General features: G+C 43.9%; 2 protein-coding genes across 7 annotated transcripts in view; both read right to left on the reverse strand.

Moving 5' to 3' along the window:
* SRPK2 (SRSF protein kinase 2) overlaps positions 1-18,191 on the reverse strand; it is a 330,809-nt gene extending 312,618 nt beyond the window's left edge. For 4 of the 6 annotated variants that reach the window (XM_050925633.1, XM_050925651.1, XM_050925644.1 and 1 more), the window contains exons 1-2: positions 18,128-18,191; positions 17,949-18,021 (exon numbers count right to left, since the gene is read on the reverse strand). In XM_050925633.1, coding sequence (XP_050781590.1) covers positions 17,949-18,021; positions 18,128-18,143 — 89 coding nt within the window. In that variant the 5' untranslated portion in view covers positions 18,144-18,191. Of the gene's footprint in view, positions 1-17,948; positions 18,022-18,127 lie in introns of those variants that run through there. The other 2 variants (XM_050925669.1, XM_050925625.1) reach the window with 1 other exon arrangement.
* Positions 1-18,772, reverse strand: part of LOC127035616 (uncharacterized) — a 147,199-nt gene that overhangs the window by 68,244 nt on the left and 60,183 nt on the right. The gene's annotated exons all lie outside the window — the stretch shown is intronic.

The raw sequence follows: 18,772 nt of genomic DNA on the forward strand, positions 1-18,772 counted from the left end.
ACTCACTTACTTTGTTTCATAGAGTGTTAGCTGATGTGCTGGCAAAGCTGCCAGACATGACTTTTTGTGTTGTACAGTATGTTGATGATCTTCTTGTCTCCTCATCAGACGGTCAAACGCACATGAAAGACTTAGAAGTGATCCTGCAGCACTTGGCAGACAGTGGGGTAAAATGTAATGCTAGAAAGGCTCAGATCGCAAAGGAGGAAGTATCCTATCTGGGGTATCTAATATCCAAGGGGTACAAGCGTTTAACTGTTGACCTCATTGAGGCTATTAATGCATGCCTACGACCAATTACGGTCAGGGGAATTAGGAAAGAGTTGGGGCTATTTAATTTCTGCCGAACTCAAATCCCAAATTATTCAAGGATTGTCCAGCCCCTTAATAATCTCCTGAAGGATGCTGGTGGACCACATGATGCAATTGAATGGACACTTGAATGTGAACAGGCATTTACCACATTGAAACACAGACCACAGTGAGAGATTATGTCATACTCTATCAAAAAAACTGAGGAACCACCTGATCAGCATCCTATACAGCAAACAGGAAAACATCAAAAAAGAGCTCTCCAACCTGGAGACTCTCATTAATAACCAAACTTCTATACAACAGACTTCACTAGAATAAGACAGGAGATCTACATTACTCACTTCACCTCTCTTCAAAGGAAAAAGGACTGTAAGCTGTCTAAACTCCTACCTGCCACATGGGGCCACAACAGTGGTACCCCTAACCCACCCAGCAATATCGTCAATCTATCCAACTACACACTCAGCCCAGAAGAAAAGTCTGTCCTATCTCGGGGACTCTCTTTCTGCCCTGCCACCCCCACCAACATGATACAGTTCTGTGGCGATCTGGAAGCCTACTTTCGCCGTCTCCGACTCAAAGAATACTTCCAGGACAACACTGAACAGTGCACTGATACACGGGTGCCCTCCCACCAACAGCACAAGAAAAAGAACTCCACATGGACTCCTCCTGAGGGTCGAAATGACAGCCTGGACCTATACATTGAATGCTTCCGCCGGCGTGCACAGGCAGAAATCGTGGAACAACAACATCGCTTGCCTCACAACCTAAGTCGTGCAGAACGCAATGCCATCCACAGCCTCAGAAACCACCCTGACATTATCATCAAAGAGGCTGATAAAGGAGGTGCCGTTGTCATCATGAACAGGTCTGACTATCAAAAGGAGGCAGCCAGACAACTCTCCAATACCAAATTCTACAGGCCACTTCCCTCAGATCCCACTGAGGAATATACTAAGAAACTACAGCATCTACTCAGGACACTCCCTACACTAACACCAGAAGAAATCAACATACCCCTAGAGCCCCGACCAGGGTTATTCTATCTACTACCCAAGATCCACAAACCCGGCAATCCTGGACGCCCCATCATCTCGGGCATTGGCACTCTCACTGAAGGACTGTCTGGATATATGGACTCTCTACTCAGACCCTATGCCACCAGCACTCCCAGCTATCTCCGCGACACCACTGATTTCCTGAGGAAACTACAATGCATTGGTGACCTCCCAGAAAACACCATCCTAGCCACCATGGATGTAGAGGCTCTCTACACAAACATCCCACACACAGATGGAATACAAGCTGTCAGGAACACTATCCCTGATGATGCCACAGCACAACTGGCTGCTGAGCTCTGTGCCTTTATACTTACACACAACTATTTCAAATTTGATGACAATATATATCTCCAGATCAGTGGCACTGCTATGGGCACCCGCATGGCCCCACAATATGCCAATATCTTCATGGCCGACCTGGAACAACGCTTCCTCAGCTCTCGTCCACTCACACCCCTTCTCTATCTACGCTACATTGATGACATCTTCATCATCTGGACCCATGGGAAGGAGACTCTGGAAAAATTCCACCATGATTTCAACAGCTTCCACCCCACCATCAACCTCAGCCTGGATCAATCTACACGGGAGGTCCACTTTCTTGACACCACGGTGCAAATAAGTGATGGTCACATTAACACCACCCTATATCGAAAACCCACCGACCGCTATGCCTACCTTCATGCCTCCAGCTTCCATCCCGGGCACATCACACGATCCATTGTCTACAGCCAAGCACTGAGGTACAACCGCATCTGCTCTGACCCCTCAGACAGAGACCAACACCTACAAAATCTCCACCAAGCATTCTCAAAACTACAATACCCACACGAGGAAATAAGGAAACAGATCAACAGAGCCAGACGTGTACCCAGAAGCCTCCTACTGCAAGACAAACCCAAGAGAGAAACCAACAGGACTCCACTGGCCATCACATACAGCCCCCAGCTAAAACCCCTCCAACGCATCATCAAGGATCTACAACCCATCCTGGACAATGATCCCACACTTTCACAGGCCTTGGGTGGCAGACCAATCCTTGCCCACAGACAACCTGCCAACCTGAAACATATTCTCACCAGTAACTGCACACCACACCATAATAACTCTAGCTCAGGAACCAATCCATGCAACAAACCTCGATGCCAACTCTGCCCACATATCTACACCAGCGACACCATCACAGGACCTAACCAGATCAGCCACACCATCACTGGTTCATTCACCTGCACATCCACCAATGTAATATACGCCATCATATGCCAGCAATGCCCCTCTGCTATGTACATCGGCCAAACTGGACAGTCTCTACGGAAAAGGATAAATGGACACAAGTCAGACATTAGGAATGGCAATATACAAAAACCTGTAGGAGAGCACTTCAACCTCCCTGGCCACACTATAGCAGACCTTAAGGTGGCCATCCTGCAGCAAAAAAACTTCAGGACCAGACTTCAAAGAGAAACTGCTGAGCTTCAGTTCATCTGCAAATTTGACACCATCAGCTCAGGATTGAACAAAGACTGTGAATGGCTTGCCAATTACAGAACCAGTTTCTCCTCTCTTGGTTTTCACACCTCAACTGCTAGAACAGGGCCTCATCCTCCCTGATTGAACTGACCTCGTTATCTCTAGCTTGCTTGCTAGCACACATATATATACCTGCCCCTGGATATTTCCATTACATGCATCTGAGGAAGTGGGTATTCACCCACGAAAGCTCATGCTCCAAAACGTCTGTTAGTCTATAAGGTGCCACAGGATCCTTTGCTGCTTTTACACATTGAAACAGAGGCTAAGTACTGCCCCAGGGCTGGGACTTCCTAAACCATTAATACCTTTTACATTGTACACGCATGTCAGTGAGGGACATATGGCAGCAGTGTTAACGCAAAAACATGGGGACAAACAGCAATCAGTAGCATACTACTCTTCTAAACTAGATGCTGTCACTCAAGCAATGCCATCAGGCCTCCAGGCGGTGGAAGGAGCTTCCTTGGCCCTATGTCAGGCCTCACCACTTATTGATGTGCAGGCTGTAAATATTGTCATGCCTCACGCTGTCCTTGCTATTTTATCAGGAAAGAAATCTTCGGCAGTCCATGTAGCAAGATGGACTTGATGGGAAATGAGCTTGCTAATGCCTTTGGTACATCTGCAACGAGCATCATCGCTAAACTCTGCCACCCTCATGCCTAGCCCAGATGGGGGACACCTGCATCATTGTTGCCTTAAGGAAGAGTCCACGGACCTTCCATTGGTAAAAGAAACTGAAATACCTGGTGCCTCTTGCCTATACGTGGACGGTTCTTCCTTCTATGTGGATGGCAAGCGACACACAGGATGGGCCGTTTGTACGCAAGATGGGTAGCTGTTGGCACATGGCAGTTTACTTGGGGCATCTGCACAAGTAACAGAACTACAGGTGTTTGCTGCAGCATGTGAAGCCACAGAAGGTCATGCTGTAAACACATATACTGATTCTAGATATGCATTTGGGGTTGTACATGATTATATTAACTTGTGGGTAAATCGGGGATTCCTGACAAGTACAGGATCCCCAAAACAAAATGGGGGGAATAGTGCAGAAACTTCATGCAGCCATGCAGAAACCTACCGAAGCAGCAGTGATAAAAGTGAGGGCCCACACAAAAGGAACAGACTCTCATAGCGAGGGGAACCGAAGGGCAGACGAACTAGCTAAACAAGCAGCAGTGGAAGGTAAAGAGATACAGTTGATTGCTGCAACACAGCCTCTCATAAAAACCCCAAACTTTTTTAAATTACAGGACATTCAACACACTGCACCAAGGGCAGAGAAGTGGTTATGGATGGATAATGGGGGCAAACTGTGTGATGATAACACTTGGAAAGGGCCAGGGAACACACTAGTGTTACCAAATGTGCTAATGGAATCAATGATACAAGTGTATCACATGTTGAAACACGATGGGGCACGGAGGGTGATCCACCGTATGTCAAACAATTGGTGGCATCCTAAGCTTAATGCAAATATGCATGATTATGTGAGGAGGTGTGTAACATGTGCTCAATTTAATTCTGCTCCCATAGTGAAAATGAAAAGGCAACATCAGCCAAGACCAACACAACCCTTCATGCAGTTACAAATAGGTTTCATTGGGCCCCTGCCATGGGGCAGAGGAAAAGAATATGTTCTGGTGATCATGGATCACTTTACTAAGTTGGTAGAAGCTTTCCCAGTGGCCAAGGCCACTGCATCTGATGTAGTTAAACTACTGATGCATTTGATATTCCCAGTTTAAAATTGATGTAGAAATGTAGTCTACTAATTGTTTTGAGTGATTTTTGGAAGTTTTTTTAAGCAGTCTCATCTTAATAATGCTGCAGTGGCTCTCAGTGTTTTATTGATGTAATCACCTGGGGAGGAGCAACTGGATCAGTTGTAAATACCATTACTCAAATCTAATACTAGGGACTGGGTTAAAATTTGTTAGTAGCAGGAATGACAGTTTATTGTGGTAAGAGTGGGGCGCACGTCTAATCAAGTTAGAAATTATCTTAACTCAGCAACAGTTGGTCAGGTCCTCACTGTTGTACTCAGCCACCTATTAAAAACTACTCAAATGTATAAGCAAGCATTGGTCTAGGCATGTGGAAAAATTGTTATCATCCCGGCATGGTATCATCCTGGTGTTCAACATGAAAGTTGCAGCCCTGATAGGAGACTCACTCGTGCCACAAGTGCCATGTTGGGTGAGAGCTGCGGTTCTTAAGAACTGAATGTCTTTGCCTTGGATGGTGGCAGGGGAGTGGTCCCTATCAATAACAGAGGTATGTTGAGATGGTCATTGCATCCTTGGAGGAGTGTTAATTTCTGAACTGGAGGCTCAGCCAGTGCATCCACTCCCATTCTCATGTCACAGACACCTGTGTAGAATAAGGGCCGGAGATAACTATATGGCTTTCCCACGGGACCAATGTTCCATCCTGGAGGATGGGTTTTGTGTATGGGAAATCTAAAGTCAGGACAAGCCTTATCTCAAATGTTGGGACCTGACTTAATGGTGCATTTAATGTTTGATTTAATGGATGATATAGCAGTGAGGAAGGATTCCACTATCTGGTGTGGATTTGGGTGGTTAACTTTGGCAGGCAAGCCTTGCTTAAATATCTCGTTCTTCTTATTGTGTTAAGCCTTTTAAGAAATATTATGAAAGAAGTGGTAAGGCAATTATAGTGATTAAGTGGATAAAAGGGTTTGCTATTGTGGAAACAAAAATTCCATGGGGAATGGATTTGGGTTGTGTTCTCACAATGGTATGGGGACTATTTTGATTGTAAATATTATTATGTATTATTTCATTCTGTTCTCAAAATCATAGTTAATTGTTGATAAAGTTAATTATTGCTCCTAATAAATACAAGGAAGTAGGGAGGGAGGTAACAAAAAATTCTTCATCCTGACTGGAGCTTTATCTAAGGCCAAAAGAAGGAAGGGCAGTCTATAAATCCATCTTATGGGAGCCCTGTGTGTGTACGCAAAGCCGCATGTTGAAATAAGGTTATGTCTTAGTCTAAACAATACACACAAACAGGCATGCATGCAAGCTCTGAAGCGCATGTACATCTGAACATACTGATGAACCTCAGACCCATCACACAGACATTTCAAGCTGTTACCAGATTACAGTTTAAAGATCTGACATACTAAAATGGGAAGAAATCGAAAATCTGTATCAGAATATGTTTCAGAACACAAGTATTTGAAAGATTTTTAAAAAAGGAGAAAAGGATGAAGTTGAGTGTATGCACTGCAAATGGTGCAGCCCAATTATTAAATGTAAATATGTATAGACTAATAGTTCTAAGTCTACAACAGTAAACTCTTTATACAAATGAGAAGTTGTATTTGGGTATTAGAGATGTATTGCTTTCTTAAACTCAGAGGTGGCATTGTATTTTGAGTTCTGTTTTAGTTCTACAGCAAACCACATTGAATTCCATTCATCAAAGCACAATCTACTGAATACTTTTTTCCCTATCCTTCCATCCACCAAAATAAACCTCAATATTTACCCACAAAAATATTAATAGTTTTTTCCACCGATTTTCACCTGTTTTTGTTGTAGTAATAAACGCGGATAAATTCCCAGGAAAAATTAAATAAAATAGAAACCAAAAACAAAGGGCCCTATATATGTGATAGAGTGGAACAGTGGTGAAGGTCTGGTGACATGCATAGTCTGTTAGTTGAAGTCTGATTTTGGCCCTTAATTAACAGTATGAGCCCCAGAGGTTGAGAAATTGAGACGTGCATACTCATAACCCCAAAGAGCCACAGAGAGGTCAAAGTACTTTTGAAGAAACCCTAGCTGAAGGTCTGAGTAACTGGCAAAATGTCAAAGCTCCTAAAGACAAGCAGATCTGTGGTTTGAGAATAAAATTTTCTCTATCATATTTAGAGAGTATTAAACACACTATGAACATTTTACTTTATCTGATACTGTTTCCTGAATTGCATATGTTTGCTCCCTTATTATGGGTTGTATACTCTATTGTAAGAAAAAGAAATAGAACAAGAGCTTACATGCGTGTTATACAGCAAGTGCTGATGTAATTAAAGGTAAGCAAGAAATTTAGACTAATGTGGTCTGCCTTCAATACATCTTACCTAAAGAGAAACAAGAGGCCATTCAGAGGGACACTGTCATAAATAACAAAAATAGATATCAGCTATGAAATAACACACATATAAAACTAAGAAATCTGCCTATGTCATAAACAGATAGCTAAGGGTTAATGTCTCTTTCACCTGGAAAGAAGTAACCTGAAACACCTGACCAGAGGACCAATCGGGAAACCAGACTTTTTCAGGTCTGGGTGGAGGGAAGTTTGCGTCTGAGTTCTTTGTCTTCTGCCTGTCTCTCTCTCGGCTATGGGAGGATTTCTGTTTCCTGCTTTTCTAATCTTCTGTTTCCCAGTTGTAAGTACAAAAGATCAGATAGTGATTTATATGTTTTTTTGTATTTTACATGTGTGTAGTTGCTGGAGTGTTTTGAATTGTATTCTTTTTGAATAAGGCTGTTTATTCATATTTCTTTTAAGCAATTGACCCTGTATTTGTCACCTTAATACAGAGAGACCATTTTTATGTATTTTTCTTTCTTTTTACATAAAGCTTTATTTTTAAGACCTGTTGGAGTTTTCTTTAGTGGGGAACTCCAGGGAATTGAGTCTGTGCTCACCAGGGAATTGGTGGGAGGAAGAAGTCAGGGGGAAATCTGTGTGTGTTAGATTTACTAGCCTGACTTTGCATACCCTCTGGGTGAAGAGGGAAGTAATTCTGTTTTCCAGGACTGGGAACGGGGAGGGTGGAGTCCCTCTGTTTAGATTCACGGAGCTTGCTTCTGTGTCTCTCTCCAGGAACCTAGGGAGGGAACACCTGGAAGGGAGAAGGGGGGGGGAATGGTTTATTCCCCTTTGTTATAAGATTCAAGGAATTTGGGTCTTGGGGTCCCTAGGGAAGGTTGTTGGGGGGGACCAGAGTGCCCCAAAACACTAATTTTTTGGGTGGTGGCAGCTTTACCAGATCCAAGCTGGTAACTAAGCTTGGAGGTTTTCAGGCTAACCCCCATATTTTGGACGCTAAGGTCCAAATCTGGGACTAGGTTATGACAGCCTAAGTACAAAATTTTCCAAAAAACACTTACTTTGGACAGTTCCAGTAGTCACATTCATGCTTCCCTATACATGAGCCTAAACTTTGCTAAAGCAAAACACTACCAAATTATGTCCATGTGAGCTTCTCTCTCGCCCTTTTCTGGAGCATTTAACAGAAAATTACACATTAGCTGTGAAAATATTTCTGAATAAGCAAAGTAGAAAAAAGCATACTGATGAGCCATTGATATACTGGTCTAAAGAAAGAGTACAGGACCTTATTATATTTATGATCTGAAATTGCATAACTTAACACTCTATTCTGCTCAAAGTTTCATAACAAAACTCTCACAGGATTAGTCCATTCTGAAGTTTTACAAAGATGTTTACTGCATACTGCAAGATTTGTTCCCGGATTAATATTTTTCTACAGATTTTACCTTAAGAATTTACCAGTCTGCTCCTGTATTACAAAGTACATAATTAGTAATGGGGATAATGAAAGCATTCATAAGTGCGTAGTGTAGCTCATAGGTCAGTCTATTTTTGAAATGTGTCAGCTGAAATTTTACATCAGTATTTTAACTCACTGATGTATAAATTGTGTGGAATATTCATGCCTCATCTTAAAGATTTTCATTTAATTATGTAGTGCACGTGTCAGGGTTAGATCACCAAAGCCAATTTAAATATAATTTTTTGTGCCAGAATAAAGTAAGTTATATACAAAGACTATGTTAAAGCAATAATTAGGTTGAGATTTTAATGAAGGGAAAAAAGTCAGGAAATTCAGAATTAAGGATCCCACAGCAACTTTAACTTTGCTCCACTATATAAATGCATACAATAAGGCATGGTTTCCCTACTGAACAGCCTGAAAGAGGAAGAGCCACAGCGCAGAGAACAGAAAGAATAGAGAAAAATACATCACGCTGGATTTGTCCTATAAACTCCTCTGTTAATATGCTTCCAGCACTTGTAGCAACCTTTAAGGGAGGCACAGTACACAACAGGCGAACCTCAAGCACATAGGGCTGCAAGATCAGCTCACGACCTAACGTTCTCTTCTCTACTCCTGTGGCACTTTGCCACAAAAACATACAGCCCACAAGGGGCCACAAGTAGCGTCCCCATGTAGCATGTCACCTTCAGTTGAGTGACAGGGGGAAACAAAGAACAAGCAAAGATGACAAACAGGGTGGGGGAAATGTATGAACAAAAGATGAGACAAGAAGGCAGAAAAGGAAAATAGGACTGGAAAGGACCTCCCAGGTAATCAAGTCCAGTCCCCTGCTATCGCAGTCATATAATCCTGTTTATAAATTCATCAAATTCCATCGTAAAACTAGTTAGGTTAAGGCCAAAGGAGAAAGAGAAAGGCGAAAATGGCAACTGTTTCACGAAATGGCACAAGGAAGATGCAACTCTTTTGAACAATTAACAGAATATACAGACAATATGGTACAATTTTTATTAAGGTTTGTGTTTGCTAGTTTTCATATAAGTGATTCCAATATTACAAATTAACACGCAGATTTTGTAAATGTAAAAATTCTGGCTTTTATCACTGCTGCAACTACAACAGAAAGGTTACAAAAAACAAACAAAACAAAACCAAGGACTTCAACAACCCTGGGCTATAGTCAATGCAAGGTTTGCCTACTGTTTGCCAGAATTCTAAAATGATAATGAGACACTCAATACCATAGTTTAAAGTCAATGTTATTTTCCTATCCCTGAGGACAAAGAAAAACTCAGTCTCCCGTATCTTAGAAAAGTTAGTGTTTTTACTAATAGTTTTTTGGATGAGAAAAAACTGTGAAACAACTACACCATCAATAAGCAGTTTTATTTCTCAAGAGTTAGAGATTTCTTCAAGATTGCTTTTTACAGGCACCTTCCAAACAAGATCATCTCAGAAGTGACACTAAACATGACATTTTATTGAAAAACATTTGTTCTTTATCCAGAATTTCTATACCAAATCAAAAGTTGCCAATTTATTTGCTGAAAAGGGACAAGCATGACATGAACAAAACCTAGGGGTACATTTCTAATGAACACACTGAGTTTCAGCAACCTGACTCCCCACTATTATCACAAACAGCTATTGGCTAAAAGTCTATGAAACATTTAGAAAATATGCAGTTCAGTAACAAGATACTATTTGTACAAAGTACTTTTACTAACCTTAAGTACACATTTAGTCTGAAAATCTCAGTCTTCCCAAACAAACACTGCTAGACAAAAATTTGTCAGATTGCAATTTTGTCATGTTACAGTACATATTGGTTGTTGTAATGTAATAATGTTACAATAAGGTATGTAATATGTTATCCCATTCTTGCCCTTCTACCTTACCTTCCTTACACCATCTGGACAGTAACTCCCAAGGGTGGGGCTCAGACACCAGGGGCACCTTCGCAGTTTAGACAGTGGCAAGCGCAATTGTTCACAACGCCAGTGCTCCAGAAACATTAACAAAGCCACTCCTCTTTGAACTTGTTAGAGGGATGATGGTTAGCAGAGCCATAAGGAGGAACCAGAGAGTGAAGTTAGGGATTGTGTGGAAAAACAACAGGGGAGAACAGGAGGCTGGGTAAGTCAGTTGAAATGGACAGAAGCTGATGTCAATTGTAAAATAAAGAATTAAATTTAGGAATGGCTAGAACACTGTGTACACAGATTAAAGTCAAGGAGAGAGGGCAGAGAAATGTATAAAATTTTTAAAATTGTTTAGCACAGTGGTGCCCCAATCCTGAGTGTGGCCTCTAGAGATTACTGCAATACAAGTAATTATTGAAATGATAGCACAGGGGGAAAAAAGTAAAAGATGAGAGCTAGGCAGGATTAGAACCGGGATAGAGGGATGCAAAAATAAGTGATGCATCTTTTTCTCAAATCCTTCATCTACATTTGGTTATTTTTGTGAGGTCCTCTGAGCTGCCCTGCCTTACTATATGTCTTTGAAGATCTCAGCACACTTTTGAGTGTTATTACCCCTAATATTCTCAGGGGAAATATTATGATAGAGATGTGTATAAAGAGGAAATGAATGCTGAGTTAATTTCTATTTTCCATGAAACTAGGCTGGCTGGTATTATGTTTCCATCTTTTAACAACAAAGTCCCACAACAGCTGTCCCATTCTTTTGCACGAGATCAGTGTTAGGCTGACCAACCTATAATTACCCTGATCATCCCATAAGTCCTTTTTAAATACTGACATAACATTGGCTTCCTTCCTCCCCAGTTTTTCACAATTCATTAAAAATTAACATTAGCTTTCCAGAGAGCGCCTCAGTCAATTTCTATAAGACTAAAACAGCTAAACTGCTCCTTCTGATAGGCCAGGGCTACTTTACTTTATGCTGAACCCACTGTCTATATCTTTTTAGATGGCAAGAAACAAGAAATATCCCTTCTTTTAACATTTGCACAGTATCTAGTACACAGCAGACAGTCCAGGAGATGAAAATAATAGTGGAAGTAGGGCAATGTATACTGGACACCTCTTATCTCCAGAACCTCTCTATTTGATCTAACAGATCATGAAAGATCATCTTTGGAGCATGGTGTAAGGACTATCTCTTCTGGCTGAAGGGAAGGTAGGGCGAAACTTGTTTGACATTGGTCAGTATGATGTGGTATTTTTCAGAACATACGGGTTCAGAAAACTTGGTATTATCCATTCTTCCATTGTTCTGATTGGTTTACTTTATTTCAGAGGTAGGCAAAGGCAGCACACGAGCTGATTTTCAGTGACACTCACACTGCCCAGGTCCTGGCCACCGGTCCAGGGGGCTCTGCATTTTAATTTAATTTTCCATGAAGCTTCTTAAATATTTTAAAAACCTTATTTACTTTACATACAACTTATAGAAAGAGACCTTCTAAAAACATTAAAATGTATTACTGCACGCAAAACCTTAAATTAGAGTGAATAAATGAAGATTCGGCACACCACTTCTGAAAGGTTGCCAACCCCTGCTTTATGTGTTTCTCCAGTATCAGCAGACACAACATGTCTGAAATTTGGACTGAAACTTTTATCTGAGACAAGCATAATCATGCAGACAAGCAACTAAATTGCAGAGTATGGAACATTTATCTTTGGAAGTGGGAGCACCTTCAGAATCCAGTGTTCACACACTGTCTTGATAATCTGTGTAAGGCCATAGACAGTTCTGCTCCCCATTCAACCTACAATCCAAGGCAAATTTTACTGAAGTGATCAAAAAGTATATTTTCATATTGTAATAAGCAAACCGGCATGTGGCCAGATATAAACGTCTTATCTATTAGAACATTTAAGAATTCATGAAAGAGAGACATTGTCAGATACATTGTCTGACCACCTTAATTTATCTACTGCACATTCCATAGCTTGTAGTTCTTGAGTATCCAATGGCTAAAACATGCCATTGCTATCCATCCGATTTATTTTGTTTGAACAGAGGTTGTGAGATACTCTCCCCCATTCCACGATACTTTGCTGTAGCTAAAAAAATAAATAAATAAATTAGAAGGGAAATAGCTTCCACTCCAACTGTCCTCTTCTGGAGGGGAAAGGCAGAAGAAGGCATTACAGATGGATGGGAGAAGCTTTCAAAATCCACAGTCAGACAGACCCTGGCCATGCAGTTTACATCATTCTATAGACTCTTTTAGAAAACAGCATAGGAAAATAAAATAGAGAAATCAGAACAAAATAGGGGACACACCACTGCAGCACACTAATGCCTCCTGCCCTTCACCATGATGGATTCACCCTCCAGTCCAACTGCATGTGAAAAGGAGTGCCTCTGCCTGAAAAGGCAAATCGAAATAATGCATTTTTAGTGGACCTATGCTGAACCAGCCTATAGTTGTAAAAGCAACATATTTAGTTCCAACACACCTACCTCATAGTGGCCCTATATGAAATGTTACAACTTCTGGAGCATTTCCTATTTCAGAAAGCCAATGGTTGCATCCTAGAATGATTTCCTAGGATGAGACATTGCAACAAGAAGGAAGTCAAGGAAAGTGTGGGCCCCTTACTGAATGAGGGAGGCAACCTAGTGACAGAGGATGTGGAAAAAGCTAATGTACTCAATGCTTTTTTTGCCTCTGTCTTCACAAACAAGGTCAACTCCCAGACTACTGCACTGGGCAGCACAATATGGGGAGGAGATGGCAAGCCCTCTGTGGAGAAAGAAGTGGTTCAGGACTATTTAGAAAAGGTAGAAGAGTACAAGTCCATGGGGCCGGATGCGCTGCATCCGAGGGTGCTAAAGGAGTTGGCGGATGTGATTGCAGAGCCATTGGCCATTATCTTTGAAAATTCATGGCAATCCGAGGAGGTCCCGGATGACTGGAAAAAGGCTAATGTAGTGCCCATCTTTAAAAAAGGGAAGGAGGAGGATTCAAGGAACTACAGGTCAGTCAGCCTCACCTCAGTCCCTGGAAAAATCATGGAGCAGGTCCTCAAGGAATCAATTCTGAAGCGCTTAGAGGAGAGGAAAGTGATCAGGAACAGTCAGCATGGATTCACCAAGGGCAAGTCATGCCTGACTAACCTAATTGCCTTCTAGGACAAGATAACTGGTTCTGTGGATGAGGGGAAAGCAGTGATGTGTTTATTCCTTGACTTTAGCAAAGCTTTTGATACAGTCTCCCACAGTATTCTTGCCAGCAAGTTAAAGAAGTATGGGCTGGATAAATGGACTATACAGTGGATAAAAAGCTGGCTAGATCATCGGGCTCAATGAGTAGTGATCAATGGCTCCATGTCTAGGTGGCAGCCGATATCAAGCAGAGTGCCCCAAGGGTTGGTCTTGGGGCCAGATTTGTTCAATATCTTCATTAATTATCTGGAGGATGGCGTGAACTGCACTCTCAGCAAGTTTGCAGATGACACTAAACTGAGAGGAGTGGTAGATACGCTTGAGGGTAGGGATAGCATACAGAGGGACCTAGACAAATTAGAGGATTAGGCCAAAAGAAATCTAATGAGGTTCAACAAGGACAAGTGCCGAGTTCCACACTTAGGACAGAAGAATCCCATGCACTGCTACAGACTTGGGACCGAACGGCTAGGCAGCAGTTCTGCACAAAAGGACCTAGGGGTGACAGTGGACAAGAAGCTGGATATGAGTCGACAGTGTGCCCGTGTTGCCAAGAAGGCTAACGGCATTTTTGGGCTGTATAAGCAGGGGTATTGCCAGCAGATCGAGGGATGTGATCATTCCCCTCTATTCGACACTGGTGAGGCCTCATCTGGAGTACTGTGTCCAGTTTCGGGCCCCACACTACATGAAGGATGTGGAGAGCAACAAAAATGATTAGAGGGCTGGAGCACATGATTTACGAGGAGAGGCTGAGGGAACTGGGATTGTTTAGTCTGCAGAAGAGAAGAATGAGGGGGGGATTTGATAGCTGCTTTCAACTACCTGAAAGGAGGTTCCAAAGAGGACGGATCAAGACTGTTCTCTGTGACAGCAGATGACAGAACTAGAAGTAATGGTCTCAAGCTGCAGTGGGGGAGGTTTAGGTTGGAAATCAGGAAAAACTTTTTCACTAGGAGGGTGGTGAAGCACTGGAATGGGTTACCTAGGGAGGTGGTGGAATCTCCCTCCTTGGAGGTTTTTAAGGTCAGGCTTGACAAAGCCCTGGCTGGGATGATTTAGTTGGGGATTGGTCCTGCTTTGAGCAGGGAGTTGGACTAGATGACCTCCTGAGGTCCCTTCCAATCCTGATGTTCTAGGATTCTAAGTCTCAGCAAACAGAACAATGCACTGCAACAGACATATGCTGCTTTTTACTATGAGGTTTACTGTACATTGCATGGATTCCACAAACAACCTTTGTATCCATGTGCTAAATTTAAACACCCAAGTTTAAAAATTTTGTCCTTAGTATATTGCAGGACTACAGCAGGATTACAAGGCCTTACAATTCAGTTGTATTTGAGAGACAAACAGAACCCAGGTCTCCCACACAGTTATGCTGGCTCTGTAATGCTGAGAAATAAAGAACACTAAACAAGTACGTTTACTACAAAGCATATAGGGAGAAAATCAGTTGAAGGTATCATTTCACAGTCCCTTTGCAAAGTAAGACCTGCAGTTCAACACAAACTGTTTCACACAAAGTTCTATCAACAGCTTTGATGACTCCCTTGCCTCACACACTGGGATTTACAAATGCAATTTGTATGTCGTGCATACCAAATCCACCCATTATTCTGAGATCACAATACTCTAGTGTTTGGGTTAAAAGCAAGCCAAGGGAATGTGAAAATCCACACAGTGTATTATTATTATTTCCCAAAATCAAGTTGAATATTAGCGTTAACAAAATTTTGGGACAAAACTACACCATAGTGTTCAAAAGAGCGACATCGTTCAGAATTTTACGTTGAGATGCTTTATTGTTACCCAAAAGAGTAAGCCAGAAAAAAAAGGACTAGATAATGTAAAAGGGTTAAGGGACAAGAAATTATACACAGCAGAAAAGAAATGAAAAAACTGTTTACTGTAGCAAAGCCACTGTTTCCCAAGGCAACAGAATAGATTGGGGCATTGCATCTGGAAATGCCAACTCGGTATGGCAAATGGCCAGGAACGGATTGTGCCATCAACTCACTGGACACTCATACTTACCAGCACCCAGTTTGCCCCGTGGTTTAACAGGGAAAAAATATTCTACTTCTGTGCTCAGTAAAAGTATGTTTTAACATAATGTCATTTAATTAATTCATTCACTAAAACAAAGTCACAAGGCAGCACTCACCAAAAGCATACTAACCATTGTAATTTTTTATTGAAGCATCAGTTAAAGTTATCCACTTTGTAGTTATCACATCTAAACAGATATTGACTCATGAAAATTGTAAAAAACCAAAGTACAAAATCTAGAAGTAACAAAGTTTCTACACAATGTCAAATCATTTCTGAGAAATACTTGTTTCTGAAGTGATAAACAAAAGCATACAAACTCTGTATAAGATGATCACAAACTTTCCTTCCAAAATGTTTTTTGGAAATAACAGAACCAACCACATAGTACAACTGTGCCACAAACTTTGTTTCTTACATTAAAAAAATGTTTAATATGACTGAAAGCACAATGCTTTTTTCACACAGCATTGGAAACATACAGCAGAAGCAGAACAGGAAGAGGATGCACAGCTACTATCCACATCTAAAGAACAACACAGCAAAAGTTTTAAACCTCTGCTGCTTTTACCCATCCCTGAAGGGGCAGGAAGAGACTGCACCAGAATGATTGAATCTGTTTCTTTATAACTTTCTACATAAATCCAGAAGAAAAAAATGAAGATGAGAGACATGTCCTGGGAGGAGACCCATGGAAATACGGCACACCGAGAGGAGGGTGGGGGGCAGATAAAGAACGTGGCAAAAAAGTAATCTAATAAAGACATGTAATGTCTGATGGGATTTTATGGAGAAGCCCATGGGGCTGTGGGTTATATGAGGGTGATATGAAGAGCTGGATGGGGGATGCCCATAAGCATGGAGGAGCATATATTCTAGTGGGTCCCAAGAGTAAAAGGGGCTATTGGGAGAGTAGGTATCCCATTTGGTCTGGTCCTCTGGGGAAGTATAGGGAAATATGGGGCGGACTGGTATCCCAGTGGGAGTACTACGGCCAGCGCTGGGAGGGGCCATCTCTCCTTGTGTCCCCTAGAGGGAATGGGGAGGGGGGGGAGAGGTTGTGTCTATCCAGGCAGATCTCAGAGGTATGGGAGGGACGTGCCCTGCAAAGATGAAAGAGTGTCCAAGGGTGTTCTGTCCCAGCAGGATGAGGGATAGGTGCACAGAAAGAGATACCTTGTCCCAATGGGCTATGTAGGCAGGGTACCCCCTGTTCCAGCTGGCTGGGGCAAAGGAGAGGATCTCTCTCAGTAGCATATTAGGGGAACTGTTGGGTGCCCCAGCAGGGGTATGTTCTGGTGGGAAGGGTGGCACCCAAGTCAGGAGGGATTCCCCTACAGGACATGGGAGGGGTGCCCAGTCAGGGAGAAGTGTGCCCAGTGGAGATATGGGAGGGCCCTGGAGTGGCTGTTCTGGAGAAATATTGGTGGGGGGTGAATCTTGGGAGAACTCTCCTCACAGGATACTAGAGATTCCAGGGGGGGCTGTTCCAGAAAGACAGAGGTCTGTCCCAGCAGGATATGGAAGAGCCCACACCAGTACGATATGGGGGGTTTCAGGGCCCCGTGGTGGGGGGCTATCCTGGCAGGATATAGGGGGAACAAGAAAGGTTATCATAGAGAGATATGAGGTGGCTCGGAGACCGCTATCTGGAGGAATATGGGGGAGATGGAGTCGGGGGGGAGTTTCCCAGTAGGATCTGGGGACACCAGGGGCTGTCTGGAGGGATATGGGGGTCCCATGGGAGGTCCATCCGAGCAGGATATGGGGAGTCTGGGGGGGGGGAGGCTGTCCCAAAGGGATGTTGAGGGTTCCTGGGAGACCCAATGCCATTGGGATATGAGGAGTCGTGTGGGGGTGAGGGTTTGTGGGGGACCCGATGACAGCAGAATGGGGGGATCCTGTGGGGGGAAGGCTGTCCCAAAGGGATGTCAACGGGTTCTGGGAGAGCCCCATGCTGGAAGCATATGGGGAGTCCCAGGGAGGAGGCTGCCCCAGAGAAATGGGGGGTTCCGTGAGGGGGCTGTACCCAAAGGATATACAGAGTCTGGAAGTCCCTACCCAGTAGGATATGGGGAGTCGCATGGGGTGGCATCCCGGCAGACTATGGGGGTCCCGCGGGGGGAGACTGTCCGGAAGGGATGGGGGGGTCCGGATGTCCCGTCGGGATATGGGGAGTCCCGCAGGGGGGGAGTCCCGGCGAATATAAGGGGCCGTCCTAGAGGAATGGGGGGCTCGGCGGGTTATGCGGGAGGCGCCGCACTCACTTTTTGTGCTTGTCCCTCCTGCCGGCCGCCGCGGGCTGCTTGGGCCGCCGCCTCCGGGCCTGCAGGGCCAGCACTGGGGAGAGACGGGCACAGGTTAATGGGCGCGCGGGGACTTTCCTCAGCCCCCCACCGAGGAGCCGCTACCGCTGCCGGGCTCCCGCAGCCGCCCGGGACGGTACCTTTCCGGGAGCTCATAGCTCTGCCCCGCCGCCGGCCTCTCACCCGCCGCCCGCCAGCCAGCCGGGTCCGAGCGCCGGGCGCGGAGCAGCAGCAGCCCCTTCAGCGAGCGCGCAGGCGCAGCCCCCCCGGCAGGGCCGGCGAGGGACAGAAGGGGCGGGCCGGTGAGAGGGCGGGCAGGTGCCGCCCAGGCCGCAGGTCTCCAGTGTCCTCCCTTTGCTACTGGCTCCGTTAGTGCCTCGCAGCCTCCCCCAGGGTCCCGAGAGCGACACCTCGCGTCCCCAGGGAGACCGGGGGCCTTTGCGCTAGGCAGGTCCAGCCCCAGGGACCTTACACACAAGGAGGCAGAGGAAAGACCAGGCTGCTGAGGGGAAGCTACTTGTCCCACCTGGCCCGTGGGCTCACAGCCAGGAACAGAACCCAACTCTCCCACCCCCTACCCTGGTACTTTGGCTGCTGGACCCCACTGTTTCCCTCTCTACACCACTCTCTCTTTCATATTAGAAAAAGGTTCTAAGCAGTGCTCTCCATTCATGTTTCCTAACACTGTCTAATATATATTCCTGCAACCTTTTTTGTTTTGAGAACCTCTAACAACTCCATTACTTGCAGGAGGACTTGGATTTTGGCAGCGGAACAGCCCTGAG

The sequence above is a fragment of the Gopherus flavomarginatus genome, chromosome 1 (genome assembly GCF_025201925.1).
Source record: "Gopherus flavomarginatus isolate rGopFla2 chromosome 1, rGopFla2.mat.asm, whole genome shotgun sequence".
Classification (NCBI taxonomy): Eukaryota; Metazoa; Chordata; order Testudines; family Testudinidae; genus Gopherus; species Gopherus flavomarginatus.